The sequence below is a fragment of the Mytilus trossulus genome, chromosome 12 (genome assembly GCF_036588685.1).
Source record: "Mytilus trossulus isolate FHL-02 chromosome 12, PNRI_Mtr1.1.1.hap1, whole genome shotgun sequence".
Classification (NCBI taxonomy): Eukaryota; Metazoa; Mollusca; class Bivalvia; order Mytilida; family Mytilidae; genus Mytilus; species Mytilus trossulus.
In genome coordinates, this window is record NC_086384.1 from 47,073,097 (window position 1) to 47,093,848 (window position 20,752).

The 20,752-nt window shown below is 31.6% G+C and overlaps 1 protein-coding gene across 1 annotated transcript; it reads left to right on the plus strand.

The window, feature by feature from the left end:
• Window positions 1–103: 103 nt before the first annotated feature.
• On the plus strand, window positions 104–14,122 carry LOC134692709 (transmembrane protein 185A-like). Its single transcript, XM_063553205.1, has 7 exons — window positions 104–270; window positions 2,204–2,380; window positions 5,045–5,252; window positions 8,915–8,998; window positions 9,991–10,167; window positions 11,126–11,249; window positions 12,594–14,122. The coding sequence occupies exons 1-7, from the start codon at window positions 233–235 to the stop codon at window positions 12,818–12,820; spliced, it is 1,035 nt and encodes a 344-aa protein (XP_063409275.1). The 5' UTR covers window positions 104–232; the 3' UTR covers window positions 12,821–14,122.
• The last annotated feature ends 6,630 nt before the right edge of the window (window positions 14,123–20,752 follow it).

Genomic DNA, 20,752 nt, shown 5'->3' on the forward strand with positions numbered 1-20,752 from the left:
CCATTTAAAACAACAAAATCATCATAATTGTGCGGAAATTTGTCAAAATATTTTTTTAGTCATTTCTTTATTATTGATTTCATTAATATTTCCTTAACGATATGTGCGGCCCCATGTTTTTTTCTCTTGACAATAGTGACTGATTCATTCTTCGTATCTGTTTGTTTCTACTGTGATTACGATGGCTACCACTTGATGCATGAACAGATTTGGTTAAAGTCATGACCGTAAAATGAATTTACGGAATCTATTTCAGGATTTCAACCCTAGGTCTGAAAAATAATATTATTGTGGTGTTTTTTTTAGTTCTTACAAGGATTTGTATAGTTAGACTTGGTTCTTACAAAAATCAAAATGTAGTTCTGTCACTTTTTTTCTTATGTTACATGAATAAAATAAAAACATTTTGAACAGGAACGTAAATAAAAAAACCAAAATCAGTATACTTTTAACAAATGAGGGGAACAAATACACCTTATCGCTATTTGACTGCCATTACTGGACATCACACAGGTTCCCGTAAAATTTTGACATCATAAAACAAAACATCTGACTCCACAATGGAAAAGTGATTGTTGTATGCGTCAAAAGGTCAAGCGGCAGGCTCGGCCGGCCGAGTAGGTTAATAGCGATAACGTGTATTCATGGAGAAATGACGGATCCATGACAACTGGTCGCAGACCAACTTGCCCCAACTACATTTGTGCATGTATATCCCTAGTCCAAATAATTATGATGTCTTGAAAGGCTATTATAATTTTTTTCTTTGACGCCTTACAAAAAATGCCTTACTTTGAAGTAGGGCGTCAAAGAAAAAAATTATAATAGCCTTTCAAGACGTCATAATTATTTGGACTAGTATATCCCATCTGGCCCTACTGAAATAGGGTTTAAGTGTTGCTGATTTATGGCCTGTCAATTTGCAAGCTATTTAAATGTAGTTAACTCCCGTGAAATTAATTATGTGCCTTAATTGTCCCTTCAATTAAAAGGACTTCAATCATTTTTCAATCCAGCTGTATTCCAAATCTCTTCTTAATTTAAAAGGAATTCAATCCTGCATGTATTTCAAGACCCACTAATATAACTTGCCCCACTTGCATACAGAAATCATATCCTGCTGTAATAAAACCATGCAAAATCACCCCACTCATCATGCTTATATGAATACTTCTTTTTAGATTCTTTTTAAACATAGTTTAAACATACATGTACATAAAATGTAGATGGGGCGAGTTGACTGGCCATTATTCATCTGGACATATCTTTTCAAAAGTGGGGGTGAATTGCCTGGGTGATTCTTAACCCGGATTGAACACCTCTTGAACTCTTCATTAGTGGGACGAGTTGCCAAGCCTAAATTTAACTCTGTTTCCTAAGAATGATGCATTGGGAGGCCTTTATAATTCAGGGAAATATTAAGCAGGTAAAGGCTTTTTGAATTCGTAACTAGCAGGACAAGTTGGCAAGTGTGAATTAAGAGTGGTCTTACTCCTTTTCAGTAGTGTTGCAAGATATTTAACAAGAAAAAATGGGGGACCAGGTGTAAAAAAATAGCAGGATGAAAATTGAAAGTGGAAGGCATTGGTTTTTCACATTTATCCATTTATCATGATTATGATAGAAGTGTAAAGTTTGCCAAACCAATGATACACTTCCAATAACCATGATAACAATTAAATGAAAGATACTTCATGTACTATGCAAAAATAAGAAGCATATATACAAAATGTACCTGGAATGGCAAGAGTACTTTCAGAGCTGGAAATGGGAAATACACTGACAAAAACCATAGAAAAACATGAAAAATAACAAAAAGTAACAAGTCAACAAAGAACTCTATTGAAAATATAAGACAAAGCATCATGAAACCTTCCATAAATTCAAACTACTTGTCCCGATTTGAAATTTAAAGAAAACGTGTAAAAAGACCATAACAAGAATCACTAACAATAAAAGACTATGCTGTATGCAATGGACCACACCAACACTGACTCCAGTGAGAGAGGGAAAAAAATACCCAATCAGAAACATGGTTTTGGTATGTTATAAGGTCTTTAGGATTAGGATTTATTGTCAGTGCTAGTGTAACGGTAACTGCAAAGGATTATGTTTAATATAGCTATACAGTCATGTTTAGTGGTTTGAACCATAAAGTTATTTATAGACCATGATAAAACTTATATTTATTCTTCATTTTCAGCAAATTCCTTGTGTTTTCCTGCCTACTGTTATTTTCATTCTTGTTTGCTCTAAGATTAGACAATACAATTGAATGGAGTTATTGGGTGATATTTTTACCGATATGGATCTGGAAGATTGTGGTTATGGCGGGTGCAGGTGTTGGCAGTTATATTTGGTGGAAAAATCCACAATGCAGGTGACATGAATATTTTACAATACTTTAATAAAATTAAAAATGGCAATGAGGAATATGTCAAAGAGACAACATCAGAACCAAAGAGCAGACAACAGCGGAAGGTCACCAATGGGTCTTTAACACTGTGAGAAAATCACACACCAAGAGGTCGTCCTCAGCTGGCACACATGTAGAGTTAAAAACTGAAGAAATGAAAAGAAATTTAGAATTTTACAAATCTATTTATTTGCAAATTTTGTGAGACTTTATTATTTTAAATGATGAACAATGAACTGGAATGCAAGATTAATCTTTCCAATTTTGTATGAGTATATAACTGATGAATTAATGTTAATAGAAAGAATGCAAAATTTTCAAAAAACGTTCTCATGAAAAAAGACATGAACATGCACTAGAACAAGAAGAAAAATCTTACTTATTGACACATTAATACAATTTATTGTATTTATGAATGATGACAAAATAGAAAGTTATTGTGCATGTTAAAATGCAGGGAGTCAATTTCCTATTTTGTTAAAAAACCTGATGAATGAATATAGAATAAATTTATTAGGACTTTCCAAAAACTTTTACACAAAAAGTATAAAACCATGCATCAGAAAGAAAAAAAAATCTTGTTTATTGACACAATAATAATTTTGTTGTACATTAATAATAATGACAAATTTGAGAATTAGTGTGCATCTTAAAATGCAGAGATTTATGTGTATTAATTTGCAGGAGCTTCAAAAACTTTCACACAAAAAAGAACAAGACCATGCATCAGAAAAAGAGAAAAATATCTTATTTATTGACACAATAATAATTTGAGAATTAGTGTGCATGTTAAAATTGCAGGGAGTCAATTTCATATTTGAAAAATACAGAAAAAAACGAAGATGTCATTTATTTGTTGTTTAATGCATTTGTCACTCAAACAAAAGTGACAATTAGTACGAAACATTACATCTATTTGATATAATGGTGAAATGTTTTATTTGTTAAGAATTAAAATTAAATGACTGAGGTTGTATTTAGTAGTTAGAACATTCTACTTTAATGATTGTCATAAACAATGAAAAAAAGGATCAGACACAAGTTTTTTTAACTTAAGAAAGTTTTTCCATTATATATGATTATTGAATTTTAAATGATATGTAACTTAAGATAATCAAGTACATGTGAATTACATCACTCATATCTTATGTGGTAAGGGCCTCAGTGGTCTCAAGTAGTTTTACTATTGTAATCACTAGCCAGTTAACACTGAGGTTGTCAGTTCAAACCCTGCTCATGCTGAAAGCGGTGGTAGACAGCAATCAATCAATACTGTTAATTAAGTGAAATCACAAAAATAATGAACTACGAGGAAAATACATAAAGCAAAGTCCCTAGTAATCAAACAGCAAAACCAAAAGCTCAAACACATCGTCAACAACTGTCGTATTCCTAACTTGGTACATGCTTTTTCATATGTAGAAAATGGTGGATTAAATCTGATTTTAAAGCTAGCTAAACCTCTCACTAAAATAATTATGAGCATTTATTCTTGGCATAAAAAAAGCTAGAATAATTATTGCAATTTGAAAAAAAAAAAAAAAGCATAAATATTATATATGTATTAATTAAATTCCTAATGCAATTTTCTTATTATGGTACTCACCAAGTCTTTATTCTCTATTTCAGACTAGAAGGCAATGGTTATGTCCAGTATAAAGCTATTATGGTACTCACCAAGTCTTTATTTTATATTTCAGACTAGAAGGCAATGGTTATGTCCAGTATAAAGCTATTATGGTACTCACCAAGTCTTTATTTTCTATTTCAGACTAGAAGGCAATGGTTATGTCCAGTATAAAGCTATTATGGTACTCACCAAGTCTTTATTTTCTATTTCAGACTATAAGGCAATGGTTATGTCCAGTATAAAGCTATTACGGTAATCACCAAAGTCTTAATTTTCTATTTCAGACTAGAAGGCAATGGTTATGTCCAGTATAAAGCTATTATGGTACTCACCAAGTCTTTATTTTCTATTTCAGACTAGAAGGCAATGGTTTTGTCCAGTATAAAGCTATTATGGTACTCGCCAAGTCTTTATTGTCTATTTCAGACTAGAAAGCAATGGTTATGTCCAGTATAAAGCTATTATGGTACTCACCAAGTCTTTATTTTATATTTCAGACTAGAAGGCAATGGTTATGTCCAGTATAAAGCTATTATGGTACTCACTAAGTCTTTATTTTATATTTCAGACTAGAAGGCAATGGTTATGTCCAGTATAAAGCTATTATGGTACTCACCAAGTCTTAATTTTCTATTTCAGACTAGAAGGCAATGGTTATGTCCAGTATAAAGCTATTACGGTAATCACCAAAGTCTTAATTTTCTATTTCAGACTAGAAGGCAATGGTTATGTCCAGTATAAAGCTATTACGGTAATCACCAAAGTCTTAATTTTCTATTTCAGACTAGAAGGCAATGGTTATGTCCAGTATAAAGCTATTACGGTAATCACCAAAGTCTTAATTTTCTATTTCAGACTAGAAGGCAATGGTTATGTCCAGTATAAAGCTATTACGGTAATCACCAAAGTCTTAATTTTCTATTTCAGACTAGAAGGCAATGGTTATGTCCAGTATAAAGCTATTATGGTACTCACCAAGTCTTTATTTTCTATTTCAGACTAGAAGGCAATGGTTATGTCCAGTATAAAGCTATGGTGATATGTACTGGACTGCACCTACTATTGCTGATGTTCGAAATATTAGCCTGTGATAACCTAGAGACTGAGCACCATTCGTGGATACTTGTATTTATACCTTTAATGTTTATGTCAGTTGTATCCATTGGTATTTGTGTATGGGCTGTCAAAAATGAACGCTCTTTTGAGGTATGTTATCCATTGGTATTAGTGTATGGGCTGTAAAAAATGAATGCTCTTTTGAGGTACGTTGTCCATTGGTATTTGTGTATGGGCTATAAAAATGAACACTCTTTTGAGGTAGGTTGTCCATTGGTATTTGTGTATGGGCTGTAAAATATGAATGCTCTTTTGAGGTAGGTTGTCCATTGGTATTTGTGTATGGGCTATAAAAATGAACACTCTTTTGAGGTAGGTTGTCCATTGGTATTTGTGTATGGGCTGTAAAAAATGAACGCTCTTTTGAGGTAGGTTGTCCATTGGTATTTGTGTATGGGCTATAAAAATGAACACTCTTTTGAGGTAGGTTGTCTATTGGTATTTGTGTAGGGGCTGTAAAAAATGAACACTCTTTTGAGGTACGTTGTCCATTGGTATTTGTGTATGGGCTATAAAAATGAACAATCTTTTGAGGTAGGTTGTCCATTGGTATTTGTGTAGGGGCTGTAAAAAATGAACGCTCTTTTGAGGTAGGTTGTCAATTGGTATTTGTGTATGGGTTGTAAAAAATGAATGCTCTTTTGAGGTAGGTTGTTCATTGTTATTTGTGTATGGGCTGTAAAAAATGAATGCTCTTTTGAGGTAGGTTATCCATTGGTATTTGTGTATGGGCTGTAAAAAATGAACGCTCTTTTGAGGTAGGTTGTCCATTGGTATTTGTGTATGGGCTGTAAAAAATGAACGCTCTTTTGAGGTAGGTTGTCCATTGGTATTTGTGTATGGGTTGTAAAAATGAACGCTCTTTTGAGGTAGGTTGTTCATTGTTATTTGTGTATGGGCTGTAAAAAATGAATGCTCTTTTGAGGTAGGTTGTCAATTGGTATTTGTGTATGGGTTGTAAAAAATGAATGCTCTTTTAAGGTAGGTTGTCCATTGGTATTTGTGTATGGGCTGTAAAAAATGAACACTCTTTTGAGGTAGGTTGTCAATTGGTATTTGTGTATGGGCTGTAAAAAATGAACGCTCTTTTGAGGTAGGTTGTCCATTGGTATTTGTGTATGGGCTGTAAAAAATGAACGCTCTTTTGAGGTAGGTTGTCAATTGGTATTAGTGTATGGGTTGTAAAATATGAACGCTCTTTTGAGGTATGTTATCCATTGGTATTTGTGTATGGGCTGTAAAAAATGAACGCTCTTTTGAGGTAGGTTGTCTATTGGTATTTGTGTATGGGCTGTAAAAAATGAATGCTCTTTTGAGGTAGGTTGTTCATTGTTATTTGTGTATGGGTTGTAAAAATGAACGCTCTTTTGAGGTAGGTTGTCAATTGGTATTAGTGTATGGGTTGTAAAAAATGAACGCTCTTTTGAGGTATGTTATCCATTGGTATTTGTGTATGGGCTGTAAAAAATGAACGCTCTTTTGAGGTAGGTTGTCTATTGGTATTTGTGTATGGGCTGTAAAAAATGAATGCTCTTTTGAGGTAGGTTGTCCATTGGTATTTGTGTATGGGTTGTAAAAATGAACGCTCTTTTGAGGTAGGTTGTTCATTGTTATTTGTGTATGGGTTGTAAAAAATGAATGCTCTTTTGAGGTAGGTTGTTCATTGTTATTTGTGTATGGGCTGTAAAAAATGAATGCTCTTTTGAGGTAGGTTATCCATTGGTATTTGTGTATGGGCTGTAAAAAATGAACGCTCTTTTGAGGTAGGTTGTTCATTGTTATTTGTGTATGGGCTGTAAAAAATGAATGCTCTTTTGAGGTAGGTTGTCCATTGGTATTTGTGTATGGGTTGTAAAAAATGAATGCTCTTTTGAGGTAGGTTGTTCATTGTTATTTGCAAGTTTGCTATAAAATTGTTAACTCACCTTTGAGGTTGTTTGATGCTCTCAGAAATAGATTGGTTGGTGTTATGAGGGAAATAGAAAAAAAACATTTCTTGAGGTGGTTTTTATTTAAGCTGGAAAAGAAGTTAAGTTGATGACTGACTATATATATCTATACTAAGCCATTAATTACAGAAATTCAAAATATATTTGTACTTTTATTTTAAATCTCTATAAGCCTACAATGCTTGTGATTTATTACCCATAGCATTAAACATGGCTGCCACTGTTACTCCAAATATAAATTTGTAAAAAAAATAAGTGAAAATTCCTGTTTAGATATTTGATTAGATATTTAGAAGATTAAGCTTGACAGAATTCAGAAATAAATAAAAGATAACATAGCATTTAAAAGGTTTCTGTGTCCTCTAAACTATAGCTATAGTCCAAACAAACTTGAATGATCATAATTTGATATGTTTTTTTTGTTGTATTTAGTTTTAAGGCAGTACCACCATGCATGACCACTAGAAAATATTTGTTACCATTGAGTCTCTGTTCACAGGAGGATTCAGGGTTGGGGGAAGAGGATGTAATCCTCCTGAAAGGGATAAAAAGTACCCTTGATGAAAACATTTTTTGGGACAATTCTGTGCCCCAAAATATTTTTTTTCGATCAAATGAGGCCTCCCAAGCCCCACCTGATATTTATTCAATATGTATATCAGGTGAGTAATACAGGCTGGTTAACAATGGTGTTGAGTCCAGAACAGATCAACATTGATTCAGTCAATTCAACTGATGTAGTGCTAATATCTGTTCCCTTAAAAGCTTTTAATCGTCTGAGGAATTTTTCTGGTGAACTTTTTGTATGAATGGGCCTGTCCCAAGTCAGGTGCCTGTAATTCAGTGGTTGTTGTTTGTTTATCGTGTTACATATTTGTTTTTCATCCATTTTTTGTACATAAATAAGGCTGTTAATTTTCTCACCTTTTATAGCTGACTATGCAGTATGGGCTTTGCACATTGTTGAAGGCTGTACTGTGACCTATAGTTGTTATTTTCTGTGTCATTTTGGTCTCTTTTGGACAGTTGTCTCATAGTCAATTATACCACATCTTTTTTATATTATGTGTTATGTCATCGGAAATTCTAGTTCTTTATGACCCATTTATAGGCATTATGTTTTATGGTCAACACTATTTCATCTATTTGTCTGTCTGTCTGTCCTGCTTGTTTAACTTTTTCAGGTTTAAGTTTCAGTACAATTTGTGTATTCGGTAGTTTTTAATGAAGATGAAGTCCAATCAACTTGAAACTTAGTTTACATTTTCCCTAATTTTAATGCCAAATTAAGAGTTTTGACCAAATTTTCATGGTCCACTGAACATAGAAAATTTCAGTGCGAGTGGTGAATCCATGTACTATGGACACATACTTGTTATTAATCAATAATTATTCTCTTAATCAATAGAATACAACACAATTTGATGTGAGAAACTGAAAGAAAATCTGAAAACTAAATCTGAAGAGATTTTTATGAAGATTGAAACAAGGAAAATTAAAAAAAATGAATTGGTTAACTGGTTTTAATTTATATATTCTTATGGCTATCAACATGATCAATGCATTTTTCACACAGTTTTGTTCTGTAATTTTAACAGTGATTTTTCTTTTTCAGATGAATCTGTTTTGTTCTGTAATTTTAACTATGATTTTTTGCATGAATCTGTTTTGTTTTGTAATTTTAACAGAGGTATATCTTTTTCAGATGAATTTGTTTTGTTTTGTTATTTTAACCGTGATATTTTTTTTTTCAGATGAATCTGTTTTGTTTTGTAATTTTAACCGTGATAATTTTTTTTTCAGATGGAGCTGTTTTGTTCTGTAAATATTCTACAATTTATATTTCTGTCTCTAAGATTAGATAAAGTCATCCAATGGAGCTGGGTGGTATGTATAAATTGAGATTATTACAAAAATACAGAACTCCAAGGAAAATTCAAATTGGGAAGTCCGTAATCAAATGGCAAAATTAAAAGCTCAAAATTAAAACACATGAAAAACAACTGTGGTATTCCTGATGAAAAGGTATATCATCTTTATAGACCCTGGTAAACAGGTAGTGAGCACAGTTTACCTTTAAACAATATTTGAAGGTATAGTTAATCCTTTATATACAGTTAACTCTAGTTGTCTCGAACTCGGTTGACTCGAAATTTCAGATGAGTCAAAGTTTTCACTTGGTCCTGAACTTTGTTCCATATAAATGTATGTAATTCGACTCCTGATGAGTAAAAATTGGATGTGTCAAAATTTTGGTTTTGTCATGTGACTGACGTTTTTCCACAATTTACTCCGACTTAAAATGGGATTTAGAATTAAATTTTAAGAAATGACTGCCAGATTTTTCTGTCTATTCAAAATAATATAAAAATGTGGTGCTCACTTTAAAACAACCCACTACACAAGGTAGTCAGTGTGCACTACATTTTGAATGTTTTGATGTTATTTCCTCATAGATGGTCATTCCTTTAATTCAAATACACATTGATGAGATATTTTTATTTTGATACCTGGTTCAGCTGTTGTTATAAATCATCCAAAATAGTGTACTTCATGATGATGACTTTGAATACTGTAAACCAACTTATTTTCGCGAGGGATTTAATTTCGCGACTTTTGTGAGTGAAAAAATAACGCAGATATAAATCCTAGAGAATATCTAAAACTTGGATCATTCCCTATTTAACTTCATCAAGTAAGTCAGAAAATCGCGAAATTAAATAGCCTTGAAGTGGTCTAAGAAGGGTAATACGCGAAATAAAGCATCCCCAAAAATAAGTTGGTTTACAGTACACAGAAGCCATGGCACATAACTTGAAAGAAACATGTTAATACTAAGATTATTTCTGTCTTCTTATGAACTTTTGTCTCTTTTACAGATTGTTTTCATTCCAATTTGGATTTTGATGTGTACAGCCATGATAGGAGTACTATATGCTATTATTCTAGCCATTATATTAATCAAATCGCCAGACATTATTCCACAACAAAGACGTGGAAACATTTCATCTGCCATAGGTTATTCATTAATGGTAGTACCATTACTTGTTTTTGAGGTAAGAACTTAAAGAAGACAAGAAAAATTGTATTTTTTTATCCAGGTTATTTTTCCTCTATATTATCTCCCTTGGATGTTTTAGATATATGCAGTGTAAAAAATCAGTTCTATATTCATTGGGCTTTCCTTGCCTAGATTTAATAATTACTGTCTTTTGTGGGCCTCAGTGAATATCATTTTTTCAAAATCAATAAAACCGCATATTTACCGAAACAAAAGACAGTAATTGTTTTATTCCATATTCCGAGAGAAGAAAATGTATTTAATGACAAACATATACCAAAACAAATTTTACATGAAACATTTTACCATAACTTTGCATGTAAAAGTGTGTGACCTTTAGCGCAGTGAATAACACTTTCTCAGGTGAATATGTTTTTAATTCAAAATCCAATTTATATAAAGAAACCTTCCAAAAAAATACCAATATGGAATAATTTTAGATATTAACTTTTCCTTCTATTTGATAATTTTGGATTTTAACATTCAGAAAATAACCTTGCCTAGATTTAATAATTTTATATATTAACTTTTGATGAAGGCCATAACTGTATTGAAAAGGCTACAGATACTGAAAAAAAAACAAAGATCTTTTAGAGCACATAACTTCTAGGTTTCTTTCATCTTGCAATAGTAATTAAACATTTGGATTTTCTACACTCTACACAAGTATTCCCAATTCCAACTACTTGACGAATTGAAAGAGTTGGAATTGCTCTAATTTGCTTCATAAAATAGAAGGGCCAACTTAGACGCAAGTATCTTGTCTTAGGGAGGGATAAATCCTACTTTGTAAAAAAAGTATAGGTATCTCTTGCCCCCTTATTTGTGATATAATATGCAAAAAAAACAGATTGGGTTAAATGACATTGAAATGAGATTGTGCATATGGACATATATTCTTTATTCTTGTATGACGTACCATATTTATATTTACTATATTTGTCTCTTTCCAGGTACTATTAGCCAATCGTTTAGACGGTGACAATCATTTTAAATATACTGCCATTACAGTGCCATTGTTTATATCTCTCGTAACATTGATATGTCTCTCATTTGGTGCTAAGGGAGGTAACCAATGTAAGTATCAATATATGAGCTGCCTCGGATAGAAATTAATTGTATGCAAGTGTACATAAATATGTATATGTATAAGACTCTTATTGTTTTTGGAACATTTATATACGAAATACAGTGAAATAAAAGATGAAGTTTGGTAGCATTTGGTTATCAATTCAACTTGTGCCAGACTTTCTATTGAAATTTATATTAAGGGAGTTTGATTCTTTCAAAACACTAGTTTATATTGATAGCGCATTAATAAAGAAATCCAAAGAGCCAAAAAATGTATAGGTCGCCATGCTTGTTTTCGATGTATTAGCCATTGGAATTTTGGAAGGAAAATGTTCTCTCTTGACCTTTAATAGCTTTATCATTGACAAGTTTAAGTCCCCACAATCTATTAAAAAATAATTAAAATTCTATAAGACTTAAACAGACAGCTTATCATTATACATGTAAAAGAATTATAAATAAAAAAAATTGGGGTCACCGGGCAAAATTTGTTAATGCATTAAAATGGATAAAACCGGAGGATTCCGAAAATCTGACAAAAATTCCAAAACGAGCTTCCTGAAAACCTCTATAGGTTAACCAATGTATTGATGTTGATTTGTATAAGGTCAATTTCTATCTGACACGGCTCATATAGTCTTTAATATATAATTCTGTTTATTTTATATGCCCAATTCTGGTATGTCAACAGTTTTATTTTATATGCCCAATTCTTTAAAAAATATTTAATTCTGTTTATTTTATATGCCCAATTCTGGTATGTCAACAGTTTTATTTTATATGCCCAATTCTTATAAAAATTATTTAATTCTGTTTATTTGACTGCCGTAGTCTGGTAATTTCTTTCTTTTTGTACCGAATTGCATTTTAAAAGAAATTTTGAATTTTAATCTTAATTTGATGAGCCAGCAATATATTTATTGAGCTCCTCAGATTTTCAAGTTTTCTATAATGTGTAGATATAGGAAGATGCGGTGTGAGTGCCAATGAGACAACTCTCCATCCAAATAACAATTTAAAAAAAGTAAACTATTATAGGTCAAAGTACAGCCTTCAACACAGAGCCTTGGCTCACATCGAACAATAAGCTATTAAGGGCCCCAAAATACTAGTGTAAAACCATTCAAAGGGAGAAACCAAAAGTCTAATCTATTTAAAAAAAACGAGAAACGAGAAACACGTATAAATTACATAAATAAACGACAACTACTGTACATCAGATTCCTGACTTAGGACGGGTGCAAACATTTGCAGCGAGATTAAACGTTTTAATGGATCTAAACCTTAAATATTATGTCTATTTTCAAGTTTTCTATTATGTGTACAGTAAATATTATGTTCTTTTTTCAGGGTGGTTTGGAATCAGGAAAGACTTCTGTCAGTTTCTATTAGGAATTTGTCCATTACTGCAAGAGTATGGAAATATTTCATATACAATTCATAAAGACAATAATTTCACAGTGGAATCACGACCCCCACCACCAGACAAGGCAGATAAATTACCACATAAAAAATACATACATGATGAGCAACCCAAACCAATAGTACCTGTGATATCTATTGAAACACCAGACTGAAAATCAAATCATTTTATGTATATTCTTGTTTTCTATGTAATTATGGCAGGCTAGTCATAGATATTGCTTTTCACTTTTTACCGGTGTCTAAAAAGTCCACCATAAGTTCTGTTATTTTGCTGTGTGAAGAGCAATTGTAAATTTACATGTATGTCGGAGTTACATAATGGTCTCAATAGGGTTTACAAAATGGAGGGCTAAAAAAATGTAGAATACAGAAAAGAGACCCAAAATGTAAAAATGTAAACAGTAGAGAATATTAAATGGAAAAAACAGAATGAAATAATGAAAAATTGTCTTTAAAATTAAAATAAAGAAATTGAAACACCCCATTCAGACCCTCTGACATGGCATATTGTTCTATTTGCATCTTCACATCTGTTGTTATTGATGCCTTACTATCTCAGCCATGCCTCATTGACTTTGTAGAAGTACAGACGAGACATACTTGTGAGTCCACAGAGTAAGTTAGCATATATATATAAAATACAGGGTTATAAAAACAATTAAGGAATTCCCTTTTTGCTTTTAGTCATGTTCATTAAAGGAATAAAATTATGAAACTCGTTTACTGATTTTGTATACTGTCGATTCATTAATATTTCAGTGAAGCCAATTTCAGAACTTTCATGAATATGGGGAAACCATGAATTTGAATACTAATTATTGCAGTATCTCCTTTTTTTATAGACACATCCCCTTTTCTAGAGTATTTTATGTCAATTTGTTTCCATGACTTGTATACTGTTGATTCATTTATATTCTTGTGATTTCATGTATGTTTGGAAACCATGAATTGAAATACAGTAAACCAACTAATTATTCAATGCTGAATTTTTTTTGGTACATCCCCTTTTCAAGCTTATTTTACTGTGGTGTATCTATGTAAGAAAAAATATCAAAGTTTGACAAACTCATGACGATTTATATTTATCTTATTTATTTTTGTTTGTCAGAAATTTGTATATAATTGGAATAAGGGAGATAACTCTATCCACAATATTGTCTGGATATATTTCTTTGATAACATATCCAATTTGTAATTTAGATTTCAATTTTGCTTATTGACAGCAATATTCTGCAACTAAATGCTAGCACACACTTTGATTATTTTCAATATTTCTGATTGTTTTAAATGGTCCACTAAAAAGATGAAAAGATTCTTAACTCTTACCTAAATAGTACAATAGCATAAGCTTGTCTTGTTTTTTTGTTTTGAGCTATAAAAAGAGCCATTTTATCAGAAAAATGATGTTAAAAAGATGAAGTGTTCAAGAAATATAGTTCAAACATAAATTTCAATAGCTTTGTTTTCTACAAAATGAAAAAAAAAACCAGGTTGAATTGACGATTATTTGCTCAGGTCTTGTTAAGAATGAGCATATGCTACAGAAATTTGTTATTAAATTATTTAAGTGAGTCTGAAAAGATGTACCCTTTGTACATATCCAAATGTACTAGAAATGTCATATGTTAACTAAAATCAAAACATATAAAAGCACAGCTTTAGTATGTATTGTGTCATGTTAAGAGCTGTGTAAAATATGATATACATTTATCTTAAACAATCTGGATATGTGATTTCTCCTGTTGGTTTGAAATTAAGGAAATTATTTTTCTCATTGAAAATGATAATGCCTAAAAGAATTTTCTAATGGTTTTTGTAAAGAATCCCTAAATAATTAGTTAATCAATTATAGAATTTTTGAACTTAAACAAATTTCAACTGTAAAAATTTCAATTTTGGTATCTATGATGAGTTAATTATTAACTAAGATACTAATGTGATAATTTGATGAATTTATAATATGAATAAAACATTGATAAAGCATTGTTTTTGTTCTAAAACACGAGTTTGAAAGCCAGTTTAAGGTATTTGAGTGTAATTGGATTGCCTCCCTTACATAGAATAACATTGCAGGATGGAGTCAAATTATCAATCCTTTGGAAATCACAAGTTGGAAAATGCTTAGAGTCAATTAGGATAAAAAATTAATTAACAATAATACTAAACTCTGATGAAAATTCAAAATTGAAAATTTCGAATCGAATGGAAAAATCAAAAGCTCAAACACACGAAACAAAGGATATCTAGTGTCATATTGCTGACTTGGTACAGGTATTTTCTTATGTAGAAAGCAGCTAGCTTAACCCCTCTCTTGTATATGACAGTTACATAAAATTTTCTTATCTTGACAACAATGTCAGTCATGTCATAGATTTGTTTTGCGTACAACTGTGGTATGAAAATTAAACTGAAAGTAAATAATACAAATACTAAAATTGAGAATGGAAATGGGGAATGTGTCAAAGAGACAACATCCCGACAATAGAGCAGACAACAGCCGCAAACCACCAATGGGTCTTCAATGCAGCGAGAAAATCCCACACCGGAGGCATGCTTGTGGATTTGTACCTTCAATTGCCACTAATGAGTCATATATAGATGGAACGGCATCTGGCATACCAAAATATAAGTCTGGTTTATTTGATGAGCTGTTTAAACCACTTGGTCTATGCCACCTCTGATGAACGTTTCGTAAAAAAACGTACCACTAGATCAGTGGTAGACACTGTTGTGTTGACATATTATTAGGGCATTGTCTCAAGTGTACTTGTTTGGCTTTATAAATATTTTGATATGAGTGTCACTGATGAGTCTTATGTAGATGAAACGCGCGTCTGGCGTTTTAAATTATAATCCTGGTACTTTTGATAACTATTTTCAGGCTGCCAAGCTTGAAGTTTGTAACATAATTACTAAATTATAATCCTGGTACCTTTGATAACTATTTTCAGGCTGCCAAGCTTGAAGTTTGTAACATAATTTCACAAAGGGGTATTGCTTAATATTTGTAATTTAATATTGCCTATCCAAATTCTCAACTACAATTTATAATCTTTGCAAGAATTGCATGTACTAGTATATAAAACAATAGTTTTAGGTTATTCAATAAATTTTGTATCGGAAATGATTTATACATGTCTTTTTCTCGAATTATCCCTTACAAATATACATAATCTTTATGTTTAAAGACTGAATTGAACCGAACTTTAGAGTTTAATGGACGCCTGCACTGAATGAACAAATGCAAATTAAGTTGAATTGATGGACGGAAGGGAAATTATGACTAATAGGATAACATAAAGGTATTGATGACAAGCCGTGGTGTGGCATCCGGACAAAACAGGAGACAAAACTTATAGAATATCTTCACAGTATGGAGTTTGGAAATTGATCTAAGTTATAGAACAAAGCTTTTAAATTAAAAAAAGTTTATATTTAACTGATGGCAGTTTAAACGTACCTACTGCTTGTGTAAAATATTTGTACTTTTTGATATAATAAATAATCATTCACTGCTTATTTTGACATTGATTCTTTGTTCAATGAATAAAAAAGTTATTAATGAATTTGAATGAGTTTAAAATTCACTGACTTGTCCTCTCGATACTGCTGTGCTAACTAAACATGTGAAAATTCATAAGATAATCTTCCGTATAATTTTTTACTTATTAGATATAGGTGTTAATCAATCTGAACCATTGGACTGTGATTATGTATTGCAAACCATCTTTATGACCTTGAAGTACTACGAAGAATGGCTTTGGTTCACCTATTTGACTAAACTAATAATAATGTCATGGGAAACTTTTAATCTATTGCTGTATGCCAATGTCCTATTGTAATTGGATTATCCCAACCCCGACCTCAAAATGATAAAACGGTTGATTAACTTTTGCTACTTAAAAAATATCGGATTTATATACTTCATCCCAACAAAAGTATACAATTTATATTTATAATTAAAAAAAGAAGAATTATATATTGTATTGCAACCCGAATGTCCGATAACATACCATAATCATACCAGTTTACAAAATAGTCAACAAACGAAATCGGCTCATGACGCACTTTCTAATAATGTTAAATAAAGGCAACAGTAGTATACTGCAGTTCAAAACTCATAAATCCATGGACAAAAAACAAGATCGGCGTAACAATCTAAAACTGAGTGAAACGCATTAAATGTAAGAGGAGAACAATGACACAACATTAAAATGTAACACAAACAGAAACGTACAAAGCATTAGAAAAAAATCCTATGAGAATATGGGTTATTGCATGAATATGGGGGAATATTTTCCCGAGTTGAATTTTATATTGCACGAGCTTGCGAGTGCAATATATGTTCTACGAGGGACAATATTTCCCAATATTCATGCAATAACCCTTTTATTGTATAGTAATATAATATTTGAGAGTAAAATTTGGTTTAAACTAAGATTTAAACGTTGATGACGTCATGAATTTCGAAGATTTATTGCACTAGTGCAATACAATATTAGAATTTATTGCACGCTAACTTTTGGTAACGTTCTGTGGGAAATATTATATTGCTATACAATAATAACATATATAACATCAAAACCAAATACTTGAATTTGGGATAGATAAGTAACGTGACACGTCTTATTGTAATGTGAATTCACACTCAAAAATAAGAGAAAACAAACGACACAACGGAAACACGTTAAAATGTAACACACACAGACACGAACTTTAATATAACAATGGCCATATTCCTGACTTGGTACAGGACATATTTAAAGGAAAAAATGGTTGGTCGAACCTGGTTTTGTGGCATGCCAAACCTCCTTCATCCCATACAAAAACACCAACAAATAGTTACTAGTAACTACTCGTGTCGACACTGGTCGATTTGGTCTAATCCTAACATTTGACGCTTTTCTATGTTTGCCTGTTTAACTCTAGATGACTTCCAGATGTATCCGTGATTTTGTGTGTCTTTGTCGAGAGTGCGACTTTTTTCTTCGAAAAAGCGAAACATAGCGATCCTATATTTCGTCGTCGGCGTGACCGTCGTCCACAAATATTCAATCTGAGGTTAAAGTTTTTGAAATTTTGATAACTTTCTTAAAACTATTCTGGATTTGTACTAAATTTGGACAGAAGCTAGTTTATGATTATAAGATAGTTACAAGAAGTAAATGTTTTAAAAAAAGATCATCCTGTTTTTTTCTGAATTTTACTTATAAATGGACTTATAAATGGAGTTTTTCTGCCAGGAAACATTACATTCACTCTGTGGTCAAAGTTTTTAAAATTCAAATATCTTTCTTAAACTATCATGGATTTGTACCAAACTTGGATAGAAGCTTGTTTATAATCAAAAATAGTATTCAGAAGTAAATTCGGTAAAAAAAAATCTTATTTTCCCGCATTTTACTAATAAATGGACTTAATTTTCTTCCCGGAAACATTACATTCACTTTGTCGTTAAAGTTTTTAGAATTTTAATAACTTTCTATGCTATCCTGTTTTTTTGTATATTAATTATAAATGGACTTTGTTTTTTCTTCCAGTTAACATTACATAAAATATGCAGTTAAAGTTTTTATCCTGGATTTTTTTTTTTATCAAACTTGGACAGTAGTTTCATAAAATCAAAAGATAGGATCGAGAGAGATATACCCCCCCCCCCCCCTCATTTTTGTTGAGCCTGGGATTAACATTAAAAGTATCGGAGATACCGGGTTCCGCGGAACCCTTTCGATTTTTTTTTTTATATAAGTGCCTTACATAAAGTATTGCTCATAAAAATAAAACGTTTAATTGTGGCAAAACAAGTAGCAAACTTACCAATTTGTACATGCTGCTTTCGATAACCCCATAACATACCAGTGTTAATAGCTACTCTTCAGAAACATCGTCCCTCCCACAATCATGAATAAGACGTAAATGAGTAAGTGCTTAAAGGTTTTTCATTAATCGAAATATTAACCTTTACAAATTGCTAAATGCTGGATCATTATGTACGCTCTGAATTTTTCAACGTTTAAAGGTTAACATAAACTCATCACAGATATTTGCACCAGACGCGTGTTTCGTCTACATGTACAAAAGACTCATCAGTGACGCTCGAAAAAAAAAAGGTAAACGTTCAAATAAAGTACGAAGTAAAAGAGCATCGTGGACCAAAAATTTCTAAGAGTTTTGCCAAATTCCTGCCTAAGTAATCTACTCCTGATGTAGAAAAGCCTTAATATTTAAAAACAAAATGCTTTGTAAACAGCAGTTTTTTTTATTACAATATCAACGATTCCTATCAAAGATTGAATTAAAAATTATGTCACAAAAAAAAAACCTGTCCTATTTCAACAAATATTTTTGAAACTACTTTATACTTGTATTGAGATATTTATTACATAAATAATTTTAGTAAACAAATTACTTCCCATGTTCTAGAATCGTTCGTCCATTAATTTTTATAACTTTTAGAATCGATCGCCACTGATGAGTGATCAACTACGCGCTTGGCGTACACATTATAATCATGATATATAGGATAAGTTTGTCATTTATCATTGGCCGAGTTCACTTGAAACTCTCGAGTTTACTTTACTTACTCGGGTTTGAACAAAACGATTTTACTTGAACCAATCGAGTTAACCCCTCGTACTTTAGTTCCAACCCTCACCAAGCCAGGGTTAAACTCGAAAATATGTTGAATGACGTCAAACCAAAGAGAATATATTATTTTTTATGCTTGATCAAGGCCTTACCCTAGAGTTTCTTAGAGTTGTTCCGAATATCAACCCTAGTGCGTTCACGTGATAATCGATAAACTCTGAAATCGATTGAAGAGTTTCAGGTGAACTCAGCCATATATGCTGGTACATATCATACTAGTAAGTCCAGGACTGATAGTTCTAGAATGTGGTACCAAACACTTTGACCAAAAACTTATTTCGCTCGATAATTTAAAAAATAAAAAGGTTTTTCTTTGACCCTTTGACAAAAATATATTAAAAAAAAGCTTGAACCACATACTTTACCGGTAAAATTGCAATGGATATATAACAATTTGACACACACTAATTTTAACATTGAGAATCTTAACTTTTTCTCAACAACAAAATGTTCAGCCGATGTTTACATAGTTATGTCATTTTAGTTTTATGAACAACCACAAAACTGCACATTCTTTGATATAATTTTCGACTTTTAGCATTTGTAAGAGAACTGCAACTTTCAGCAATTTATGTTTTTTCTACGGATTTAGAGCATTTTCTGTTCGCATTTTTGTAAACAGCTTCTCATATTGCAAAATGTATTACCTACTATCAATTAATATGATGATTCTTTATATTTTTGTAATCGTCTCATCTTGAATTTGCTGTTATTGTATCTATCAATGTTTAACGACACGATCACCTTAAAAGTTATTTAAAAATCTGACACTTTTATTTCCTATTTTACGCTACATGATTGAACAAAATTCGATATCTTTAAAATGAGACTCAATGGAGCTTGGATTTTTAAATATAACCGAATGCATTTGATAAAGGACATATTAAATCAACGGTTCACATTTTTTGATATAGAACTCCTTGTTAATTGGAAAAAAACATTAGATCATAAATATAAGTAGTCAATAACTCTTATTTTTAAAAACGTATAGTTGATATATAACCCAGGTGTTCGTGTGGTCTAACTCACCGGTTACAGTGCAGGCGATTTGGTGTCGCGATATCTCAGTAGCATGGGTTCTAATCCCGAAGAAGGAAGAACCAAAAATTTGCGAAAGCAAATTAACAGATCTAACATTGTTGGGTTATACCACGGAATATATTCTTTCACTAAATACAAAAATGTTCACTTGCTATTATGTTTAACTAAGTTTTTGTTTCTCAGTTCTTATTTTGTTTGTATCATATACACAAGAGTTTCCTTGAAATATATCTGTTTAAACGTTTGTTTTCTTAGTAATAGTTGATTTGTTCTGATAGTGCCATTGCGAATTCCGTTTTACTTATCTTAAATTCTAGATTGATACTTTACCCGGTATTTTTTAACCTGTCTGCATTTATAATCCTGATATCTTTGATGTTTTAACAACCACTGAG

Excerpts from the sequence above, each read along its gene's own strand:
- LOC134692709 (XM_063553205.1), top strand. The coding sequence starts at position 233 with ATGAATTTACGGAATCTATTTCAGGATTTCAACCCTAG. Across the intron at positions 2,381-5,044 it reads TGGAAAAATCCACAATGCAG|ACTAGAAGGCAATGGTTATG; the intron begins GTGACATGAATA and ends TTTCTATTTCAG. Across the intron at positions 11,250-12,593 it reads TGCTAAGGGAGGTAACCAAT|GGTGGTTTGGAATCAGGAAA; the intron begins GTAAGTATCAAT and ends TTCTTTTTTCAG.